Source organism: Oncorhynchus kisutch, unplaced genomic scaffold (genome assembly GCF_002021735.2).
Source record: "Oncorhynchus kisutch isolate 150728-3 unplaced genomic scaffold, Okis_V2 scaffold700, whole genome shotgun sequence".
NCBI classification, from domain to species: domain Eukaryota; kingdom Metazoa; phylum Chordata; class Actinopteri; order Salmoniformes; family Salmonidae; genus Oncorhynchus; species Oncorhynchus kisutch.
In genome coordinates this window covers 294,966-306,513 of record NW_022262645.1, presented here as the reverse complement: position 1 = coordinate 306,513, position 11,548 = coordinate 294,966, and the positions used below count along the sequence as shown (strand labels likewise).

The following is an 11,548-nucleotide window of genomic DNA, read 5'->3' as shown; positions in this document are numbered from 1 at the left end:
CGACCAGAGCCCTATTCCCTATGAAGTGCACTACTCCAGACCAGAGCCCTATTCCCTATGAAGTGCACTACTCCAGACCAGAGCCCTATTCCCTATGAAGTGCACTACTACAGACCAGAGCCCTATTCCCTATGAAGTGCACTACTATAGACCAGAGCCCTATTCCCTATGAAGTGCACTACTACAGACCAGAGCCCTATTCCCTATGAAGTGCACTACTACCGACCAGAGCCCTATTCCCTATGAAGTGCACTACTACAGACCAGAGCCCTATTCCCTATGAAGTGCACTACTACAGACCAGAGCCCTATTCCCTATGAAGTGCACTACTACAGACCAGAGCCCTATTCCCTATGAAGTGCACTACTCCAGACCAGAGCCCTATTCCCTATGAAGTGCACTACTCCAGACCAGAGCCCTATTCCCTATGAAGTGCACTACTACAGACCAGAGCCCTATTCCCTATGAAGTGCACTACTACAGACCAGAGCCCTATTCCCTATGAAGTGCACTACTATAGACCAGAGCCCTATTCCCTATGAAGTGCACTACTACAGACCAGAGCCCTATTCCCTATGAAGTGCACTACTACCGACCAGAGCCCTATTCCCTATGAAGTGCACTACTACAGACCAGAGCCCTATTCCCTATGAAGTGCACTAATACAGACCAGAGCCCTATTCCCTATGAAGTGCACTACTACAGACCAGAGCCCTATTCCCTATGAAGTGCACTACTACAGACCAGAGCCCTATTCCCTATGAAGTGCACTACTACAGACCAGAGCCCTATTCCCTATGAAGTGCACTACTACAGACCAGAGCCCTATTCCCTATGAAGTGCACTACTACAGACCAGAGCCCTATTCCCTATGAAGTGCACTACTACAGACCAGAGCCCTATTCCCTATGAAGTGCACTACTACAGACCAGAGCCCTATTCCCTATGAAGTGCACTACCACAGACCAGAGCCCTCTGTAGTAGTTCACTATATAGGGGAAAGGGTAGTTTGTAATGAGTTTCCTGGGTTGACAGAGGGGGGGTTATTTGAGGTTTAATCTTGGAGACGTAGTCGAACAGAAGGCCAGTATAACAGGCTTCCCTGGCTACGCGCCTGGCTACGCGCCTGGTTACGCGCCTGGCTACGCGCCTGGTTATGGAACACACATATTGATATTAGATGCATTGAGTTTGGCAGCAGATTGGTGATTATTCAATTGAAACAGCAAGGTCAAGACACCTATTACTTTACATACGAGAGACGCTGTTGTATACAATTATAACAACCCAGCTTCACACACACACACACACACACACACACAGCCTGTTTGCTACTACAGTCCCAGACAGACAGATTGCTGAGGGTAATGTATTAGAGAAAAATGTGCAAACACACTCCTGGAGAAACAGTAATGAATTAAACATTGCAGAGTGACATTCACACACAACACTGTTGACTCTGCCGGGGATTTGAATCAAACACTGTTGACTCTGCCGGGGATTTGAATCAAACACTGTTGACTCTGCCGGGGGTTTGAATCAAACACTGTTGACTCTGCCGGGGGTTTGAATCAAACACTGTTGACTCTGCCGGGGGTTTGAATCAAACACTGTTGACTCTGCCGGGGGTTTGAATCAAACACTGTTGACTCTGCTGGGGGTTTGAATCAAACACTGTTGACTCTGCTGGGGGTTTGAATCAAACACTGTTGACTCTGCTGGGGGTTTGAATCAAACACTGTTGACTCTGCTGGGGGTTTGAATCAAACACTGTTGACTCTGCCGGGGATTTGAATCAAACACTGTTGACTCTGCCGGGGATTTGAATCGTGTCTGAAGGACAGGTCCCCCAGGGGGATGGAGGAGAGGACAGGTCCCCAGGGGACGGAGGAGAGGACAGGTCCCCCAGGGGACGGAGGAGAGGACAGGTCCCCCAGGGGACGGAGGAGGAGGAGGAGGACAGGTCCCCCAGGGGACGGAGGAGAGGACAGGTCCCCCAGGGGGACGGAGGACGGAGTTTGTCTGGAGACAGACAAACAGAAAGAGATGCTTGATGGGAACAGTGTAGGGCTCGTAGTTTCTCCTTTTGAACTTCAGAATCGCTCCATGGTGCTGCAGGGGGGGGGGGGGGGGGGGGTCACGTACCTCTTGACAAAGTCGGCTCCGTTCCAGCAGGCCAGTCCATCGGCGGAGGCCAGCTGGTTCACACACAGCTGGTCCGCCAGGCCACCGTAGAAGGTACGGTACAAACGCAGACTGTTCAGGAACTCTCTGTTGAGACAGACACACGGGGGGACCAACGCTGGTATACTTCCACACCCCCAGTCCTCTCAAGAACCTCAGAACGCTAAAATCATCATCTAAACAAACCTCAACAACTAAATACGCCCTGAGAGATCAACCTTTTGAGTGCTGTCTAAAAGTGCTGAAGAAGTAGAAAATGAGGACTATAAAGTGAGTGGTTAGCAGTGGTGAACTGAGACAGTGTACTCACTTCCTCCTGGTAGCCAGGCTGTTTCCTGTTTCTCTGATGAAGGCTTTGAGAGGGATGGACGCTCCGTCCTGCTGGCCGCTGACTGACTGGGCAGGCTGTCTACTGGGACGACCACATACTTTATACACCTGGAGCACAACAAACACAGAGAACAATCAGCTGATGGACAGGTCCTAATGTTAGAGAGCTCCTAACAGGGTGCAGTGGCAGGATGTCTCCACTAGATGGACCCAGAGGACTCCCTCCTAACAGGGTGCAGTGACAGGATGTCGCCACTAGATAGACCCAGAGGACTCCCTCCTAACAGGGTGCAGTGGCAGGATGTCTCCACTAGATGGACCCAGAGGACTCCCTCCTAACAGGGTGCAGTGACAGGATGTCTCCACTAGATGGACCCAGAGGACTCCCTCCTAACAGGGTGCAGTGACAGGATGTCGCCACTAGATGGACCCAGAGGACTCCCTCCTAACAGGATGCAGTGACAGGATGTCGCCACTAGATGGACCCAGAGGACTCCCTCCTAACAGGGTGCAGTGACAGGATGTCTCCACTAGATGGACCCAGAGGACTCTGGTCTAAAGTAAAGCACTGTAGGGTAGTGATCATCAACTGGATTCAGCAGCGGGACGATTTTGTCTTGAGCTGACGGTCAGGGGGTTGACGGTCAGGGGGCTGGCGGTCAGGGGGCTGGCGGTCAGGGGGCTGGCGGTCAGGGGGCTGGTGGTCAGGGGGCTGGCGGTCAGGGGGCTGGCGGTCAGGGGGCTGGCGGTCAGGAGGCTGGCGGTCAGGGGGCTGGTGGTCAGGGGGCTGGTGGTCAGGGGGCTGGCGGTCAGGGGGCTGGTGGTCAGGGGGCTGACGGTCAGGGGGCTGACGGTCAGGGGGATGACGGTCAGGGGGCTGACGGTCAGGGGGCTGGTGGTCAGGGGGACGGTGGTCAGGGGGACCGAACGTAATTAGAACTACTTGCTTACATTGGTATATGATCACATATACACTGAGTACCAAACATTATTACACACTGTAGTCTGTTGAAGTGAGCCAGTCTAGTGTACACTACTCACTGTAATCTACTGTTGAAGTGAGCCAGTCTAGTGTACACTACTCACTGTAGTCTACTGTTGAAGTGAGCCAGTCTAGTGTACACTACTCACTGTAGTCTATGTGGAAGTGAGTCAGTCTAGTGTACACTACTCACTGTAGTCTACTGTTGAAGTGAGCCAGTCTAGTGTACACTACTCACTGTAATCTACTGTTGAAGTGAGCCAGTCTAGTGTACACTACTCACTGTAGTCTATGTGGAAGTGAGTCAGTCTAGTGTACACTACTCACTGTAGTCTACTGTTGAAGTGAGCCAGTCTAGTGTACACTACTCACTGTAGTCTATGTGGAAGTGAGTCAGTCCAGTGTACACTAGTCACTGAAGTCTACTATTGAAGTCAGCCAGTCTAGTGTACACTATTCACTGAAGTCTACTATTGAAGTGAGCCAGTCTAGTGTACACTATTCACTGAAGTCTATGTTGAAGTGAGCCAGTCTAGTGTACACTACTCACTGTAGTCTACTGTTGAAGTGAGCCAGTCTAGTGTACACTACTCACTGTAGTCTATGTTGAAGTGAGCCAGTCTAGTGTACACTACTCACTGTAGTCTACTGTTGAAGTGAGCCAGTCTAGTGTACACTACTCACTGTAGTCTACTGTTGAAGTGAGCCAGTCTAGTGTACACTACTCACTGTAGTCTATGTGGAAGTGAGCCAGTCTAGTGTACACTACTCACTGTAGTCTACTGTTGAAGTGAGCCAGTCTAGTGTACACTACTCACTGTAGTCTGTTGAAGTGAGCCAGTCTAGTGTACACTACTCACTGTAGTCTACTGTTGAAGTGAGCCAGTCTAGTGTACACTACTCACTGTAGTCTACTGTTGAAGTGAGCCAGTCTAGTGTAAACTACTCACTGTAGTCTATGTGGAAGTGAGCCAGTCTAGTGTACACTACTCACTGTAGTCTACTGTTGAAGTGAGCCAGTCTAGTGTACACTACTCACTGTAGTCTGTTGAAGTGAGCCAGTCTAGTGTACACTACTCACTGTAGTCTATGTGGAAGTGAGCCAGTCTAGTGTACACTACTCACTGTAGTCTACTGTTGAAGTGAGCCAGTCTAGTATACACTACTCACTGTAGTCTGTTGAAGTGAGCCAGTCTAGTGTACACTACTCACTGTAGTCTACTGTTGAAGTGAGCCAGTCTAGTGTACACTACTCACTGTAGTCTACTGTTGAAGTGAGCCAGTCTAGTGTACACTACTCACTGTAGTCTGTTGAAGTGAGCCAGTCTAGTGTACACTACTCACTGTAGTCTACTGTTGAAGTGAGCCAGTCTAGTGTACACTACTCACTGTAGTCTACTGTTGAAGTGAGCCAGTCTAGTGTACACTACTCACTGTAATCTACTGTTGAAGTGAGCCAGTCTAGTGTACACTACTCACTGTAGTCTGTGGAAGTGGGTCAGTCTAGTGTACACTACTCACTGAAGTCTACTATTGAAGTGAGCCAGTCTAGTGTACACTACTCACTGAAGTCTGTTGAAGTGAGCCAGTCTAGTGTACACTACTCACTGTAGTCTACTGTTGAAGTGAGCCAGTCTAGTGTACACTACTCACTGTAGTCTACTGTTGAAGTGAGCCAGTCTAGTGTACACTACTCACTGTAATCTACTGTTGAAGTGAGCCAGTCTAGTGTACACTACTCACTGTAGTCTGTGGAAGTGGGTCAGTCTAGTGTACACTATTCACTGAAGTCTACTATTGAAGTGAGCCAGTCTAGTGTACACTATTCACTGAAGTCTATGTTGAAGTGAGCCAGTCTAGTGTACACTACTCACTGTAGTCTATGTTGATGTGAGCCAGTCTAGTGTACACTACTCACTGAAGTCTACTATTGAAGTGAGCCAGTCTAGTGTACACTACTCACTGTAGTCTATGTTGATGTGAGCCAGTCTAGTGTACACTACTCACTGAAGTCTACTATTGAAGTGAGCCAGAGCCAGTCTAGTGTACACTACTCACTGTAGTCTATGTTGAAGTGAGCCAGTCTAGTGTACACTACTCACTGTAGTCTACCCTGAGTATACAACACATCAGGAACACCTTCCTAATATTGAGTTACCCCCCCAGGGCCACGGACTCTACAAGGTGTCGAAAGCCTTCCACAGGGATAATGGTTCCTGTGCTGTGAAGGGAGTAGTACACAGCGTTGTACCAGACCTTCAGTTTCTTGGCAATGTCTCACATGGAATAAATAGCCTTCATTTCTCAGAACAAGAATAGGGGCCCGTTTGGGACCCAGTCATGCTCATATGTCCCAGGACTGACTTGGGATGATCTAACTCTCTCTGGTTAACAGTCTGGACAACCTCTTCTGGCCACTGGGGATGATCTAACTCTCTCTGGTTAACAGTCTGGACAACCTCTTCTGGCCACTGGGGATGATCTAACTCTCTCTGGTTAACAGTCTGGACAACCTCTTCTGGCTACTGGGGATGATCTAACTCTCCCTGGTTAACAGGACAGTCTCTTCTGGCCACTGGGGATGATCTAACTCTCTCTGGTTAACAGTCTGGACAACCTCTTCTGGCTACTGGGGATGAGCTAACTCTCCCTGGTTAACAGGACAGTCTCTTCTGACCACTGGGGATGATCTAACTCTCTCTGGTTAACAGTCTGGACAACCTCTTCTGGCTACTGGGGATGAGCTAACTCTCCCTGGTTAACAGTCTGGACAACCTCTTCTGGCTACTGGGGATGACCTAACTCTCTCTGGTTAACAGTCTGGACAACCTCTTCTGGCTACTGGGGATGATGTAACTCTCCCTGGTTAACAGTCTGGACAACCTCTTCTGGCCACTGGGGATGATCTAACTCTCTCTGGTTAACAGTCTGGACAACCTCTTCTGGCTACTGGGGATGATCTAACTCTCCCTGGTTAACAGGACAGTCTCTTCTGGCCACTGGGGATGATCTAACTCTCTCTGGTTAACAGTCTGGACAACCTCTTCTGGCTACTGGGGATGAGCTAACTCTCTCTGGTTAACAGGACAGTCTCTTCTGACCACTGGGGATGATCTAACTCTCTCTGGTTAACAGTCTGGACAACCTCTTCTGGCTACTGGGGATGAGCTAACTCTCCCTGGTTAACAGTCTGGACAACCTCTTCTGGCTACTGGGGATGATCTAACTCTCTCTGGTTAACAGTCTGGACAACCTCTTCTGGCCACTGGGGATGATGTAACTCTCCCTGGTTAACAGTCTGGACAACCTCTTCTGGCTACTGGGGATGATCTAACTCTACCTGGTTAACAGGACAGTCTCTTCTGGCCACTGGGGGATGATCTAACTCTCTCTGGTTAACAGTCTGGACAACCTCTTCTGGCCACTGGGGATGATCTAACTCTCTCTGGTTAACAGTCTGGACAACCTCTTCTGGCCACTGGGGATGATCTAACTCTCTCTGGTTAACAGTCTGGACAACCTCTTCTGGCTACTGGGGATGAGCTAACTCTCTCTGGTTAACAGGACAGTCTCTTCTGACCACTGGGGATGATCTAACTCTCTCTGGTTAACAGTCTGGACAAGCTCTTCTGGCTACTGGGGATGAGCTAACTCTCTCTGGTTAACAGGACAACCTCTTCTGGCTACTGGGGATGATCTAACTCTCTCTGGTTAACAGTCTGGACAACCTCTTCTGGCCACTGGCGCTCGCTGCCCACAATGGTCTATTCTGAGAATGTTCTGGGCACGCTGTTGTTGAGTGGTATGTACCGTGTGTGTGTGTGTGTGTGTGTGTGTGTGGTCTACAGTACATTCCTGGGTGACGGAGTGGTAGCAGTTGGTTCGGTCATTAAACCTCAGATCAGTATTACAACTCTGTCTCTCTTTCTGAGAAAAATGTGTTTCTTCCTTCTTCATCAGTTTATAAGGACATTATTCACTTAGTCTGGTGACTGGCTGGTTTTATAGGGACATTATTCACTTAGTCTGGTGACTGGTTGGTTTTATAGGGACATTATTCACTTAGTCTGGTGACTGGTTGGTTTTATAGGGACATTATTCACTTAGTCTGGTGACTGGTTGGTTTTATAGGGACATTATTCACTTAGTCTGGTGACTGGTTGGTTTTATAGGGACATTATTCACTTAGTCTGGTGACTGGCTGGTTTTATAGGGACATTATTCACTTAGTCTGGTGACTGGTTGGTTTCATGTTATTCACTTAGTCTGGTGACTGGTTGGTTTCATGTTAATCACTTAGTCTGGTGACTGGTTGGTTTTATAGGGACATTATTCACTTAGTCTGGTGACTGGCTGGTTTTATAGGGACATTATTCACTTAGTCTGGTGACTGGTTGGTTTTATAGGGACATTATTCACTTAGTCTGGTGACTGGTTGGTTTTATAGGGACATTATTCACTTAGTCTGGTGACTGGTTGGTTTCATGTTAATCACTTAGTCTGGTGACTGGTTGGTTTTATAGGGAGATTATTCACTTAGTCTGGTGACTGGTTGGTTTCATGTTATTCACTTAGTCTGGTGACTGGCTGGTTTTATAGGGACATTATTCACTTAGTCTGGTGACTGGCTGGTTTTATAGGGACATATTCACTTAGTCTGGTGACTCGCTGGTTTCATGTTAATCACTTAGTCTGGTGACTGGTTGGTTTTATAGGGACATTATTCACCTAGTCTGGTGACTGGTTGGTTTTATAGGGACATTATTCACTTAGTCTGGTGACTGGTTGGTTTTATAGGGACATTATTCACTTAGTCTGGTGACTGGTTGGTTTTATAGGGACATTATTCACTTAGTCTGGTGACTGGCTGGTTTTATAGGGACATTATTCACTTAGTCTGGTGACTGGTTGGTTTCATGTTATTCACTTAGTCTGGTGACTGGTTGGTTTCATGTTAATCACTTAGTCTGGTGACTGGTTGGTTTTATAGGGACATTATTCACTTAGTCTGGTGACTGGCTGGTTTTATAGGGACATTATTCACTTAGTCTGGTGACTGGTTGGTTTTATAGGGACATTATTCACTTAGTCTGGTGACTGGTTGGTTTTATAGGGACATTATTCACTTAGTCTGGTGACTGGTTGGTTTCATGTTAATCACTTAGTCTGGTGACTGGTTGGTTTTATAGGGAGATTATTCACTTAGTCTGGTGACTGGTTGGTTTCATGTTATTCACTTAGTCTGGTGACTGGCTGGTTTTATAGGGACATTATTCACTTAGTCTGGTGACTGGCTGGTTTTATAGGGACATTATTCACTTAGTCTGGTGACTCGCTGGTTTCATGTTATTCACTTAGTCTGGTCACTGGTTGGTTTTATAGGGACATTATTCACTTAGTCTGGTGACTGGTTGGTTTCATGTTATTCACTTAGTCTGGTGACTGGTTGGTTTTATAGGGGCATTATTCACTTAGTCTGGTGACTGGTTGGTTTCATGTTAATCACTTAATCTGGTGACTGGTTGGTTTTATAGGGACATTATTCACTTAGTCTGGTGACTGGTTGGTTTTATAGGGACATTATTCACTTAGTCTGGTGACTGGTTGGTTTTATAGGGACATTATTCACTTAGTCTGGTGACTGGTTGGTTTTATAGGGACATTATTCACTTAGTCTGGTGACTGGCTGGTTTTATAGGGACATTATTCACTTAGTCTGGTGACTGGTTGGTTTCATGTTATTCACTTAGTCTGGTGACTGGTTGGTTTCATGTTAATCACTTAGTCTGGTGACTGGTTGGTTTTATAGGGACATTATTCACTTAGTCTGGTGACTGGCTGGTTTTATAGGGACATTATTCACTTAGTCTGGTGACTGGTTGGTTTTATAGGGACATTATTCACTTAGTCTGGTGACTGGTTGGTTTTATAGGGACATTATTCACTTAGTCTGGTGACTGGTTGGTTTTATAGGGACATTATTCACTTAGTCTGGTGACTGGTTGGTTTCATGTTAATCACTTAGTCTGGTGACTGGTTGGTTTTATAGGGAGATTATTCACTTAGTCTGGTGACTGGTTGGTTTCATGTTATTCACTTAGTCTGGTGACTGGCTGGTTTTATAGGGACATTATTCACTTAGTCTGGTGACTCGCTGGTTTCATGTTAATCACTTAGTCTGGTGACTGGTTGGTTTTATAGGGACATTATTCACTTAGTCTGGTGACTGGTTGGTTTCATGTTATTCACTTAGTCTGGTCACTGGTTGGTTTTATAGGGACATTATTCACTTAGTCTGGTGACTGGTTGGTTTCATGTTATTCACTTAGTCTGGTGACTGGTTGGTTTTATAGGGACATTATTCACTTAGTCTGGTGACTGGTTGGTTTCATGTTAATCACTTAGTCTGGTCACTGGTTGGTTTTATAGGGACATTATTCACTTAGTCTGGTGACTGGTTGGTTTCATGTTAATCACTTAATCTGGTGACTGGTTGGTTTTATAGGGACATTATTCACTTAGTCTGGTGACTGGTTGGTTTCATGTTAATCACTTAGTCTGGTCACTGGTTGGTTTTATAGGGACATTATTCACTTAGTCTGGTGACTGGTTGGTTTCATGTTAATCACTTAATCTGGTGACTGGTTGGTTTTATAGGGACATTATTCACTTAGTCTGGTGACTGGTTGGTTTCATGTTAATCACTTAATCTGGTGACTGGTTGGTTTTATAGGGACATTATTCACTTAGTCTGGTGACTGGTTGGTTTCATGTTAATCACTTAGTCTGATGCCCATTTCTAAAATGATCTCTGAACTTAATCCTGACAATCCAATGGGAGATGACAACGTGTCACCAAACACCTCACCTGTGCAGAGAGGTGTGGCCCGTTCCTCTGACCATGTGGGACGACAACGCGTCACTAAACACCTCACCTGTGCCGAGAGGTGTGGCCCGTTCCTCTGACCATGTGGGACAACAACGCGTCACCAAACACCTCACCTGTGCAGAGAGGTGTGGCCTGTTCCTCTGAGCATGTGGGATGACAACGCGTCACCAAACACCTCACCTGTGCAGAGAGGTGTGGCCCGTTCCTCTGAGCATGTGCGACAGCGTCGTGGACGACGGCGTGAACTCCCAGCAGCACTTGCTCCAGGTCCTGAGTTCCGTGCATGCGTGCCGACAGCCCCTCTAACGACCTCACGAATTCTCTCCAATGGGGGTCCACCTCAAATCAAAATCAAAATCTAAATCTTTTTACAACCTTTTTAAAAAAACACACACTTTCCAAGTAAAACAAATCAAAATGAAACAAGGATCAATAAGATGAAGTAGATAACAAGCAGAGGGAATCTATAGAATAGTGGTGTTATGTGTAAAACAACGGTTACCTCAGCCATGCTAGCCAGACAGCCACGCATCACGTTGAGACAGTAGCCCATACAGGGTTTAGACAGGGTGAGTCCATGGCAGTGGGGACAGTACTGCATCCTGAGCAGAGCTCTGCGACACTCCCTGCTAAACACCAGGTGATCCGTGGTGTTGATCACCTCTACGCCGAGGTGCAGCGCCTGTAACAGCACGCGACCCCCGACCCCCGACCTCCCGATCTGATTGGCTAGGACTCCCGGAGCGGCGCCGAACGGGGACAAATCGCGGCGGGCGGAGCGGACGCACTCGGCGTAACCGGGGGTGACGCGGCTGAGGCTGGGGTTGATGAGGTGGTGGTAGACCAATGGGAAGAGAGCGTCGAAGAAGCGGCTGGTGATGTCATCAACGTTGAGTTCGGAGCCAAGGAGGAAGAGGCCGACGTCAGTGAACAACTCTCTCACCAGACCTGACGCCTCCCCAGCCATGTTACGGTACGACGCCTGGAGGACCAGGTTGGTGTGGTTCTCTGATGCCTTTATCAGAGACTCAAAGCTTTCTACAGGAGGAGAGAGAGAGAGGGAGGCAGAGAGAGAGAGGAGAGAGAGGAGGGAGAGAGAGGGAGGCAGAGAGGGAGAGAGAGAGAGAGAGAGAGAGAGAGAGAGAGAGAGAGGAGAGAGAGAG

At 47.6% G+C, this 11,548-nt stretch overlaps 1 protein-coding gene across 1 annotated transcript in view; it reads right to left on the bottom strand.

Annotated features, from left to right (window-relative positions):
- Nucleotides 1-1,763: 1,763 nt before the first annotated feature.
- Nucleotides 1,764-11,548, bottom strand: part of LOC109888207 (glypican-5) — a 52,224-nt gene continuing 42,439 nt past the window's right edge. Inside the window, exons 3-7 of the mRNA XM_031815926.1 lie at nucleotides 10,888-11,423; nucleotides 10,566-10,724; nucleotides 2,495-2,622; nucleotides 2,146-2,271; nucleotides 1,764-2,022 (exon numbers count right to left, since the gene is read on the bottom strand). Coding sequence (XP_031671786.1) covers nucleotides 1,764-2,022; nucleotides 2,146-2,271; nucleotides 2,495-2,622; nucleotides 10,566-10,724; nucleotides 10,888-11,423 — 1,208 coding nt within the window. The remainder of the gene's footprint in view (nucleotides 2,023-2,145; nucleotides 2,272-2,494; nucleotides 2,623-10,565; nucleotides 10,725-10,887; nucleotides 11,424-11,548) is intronic.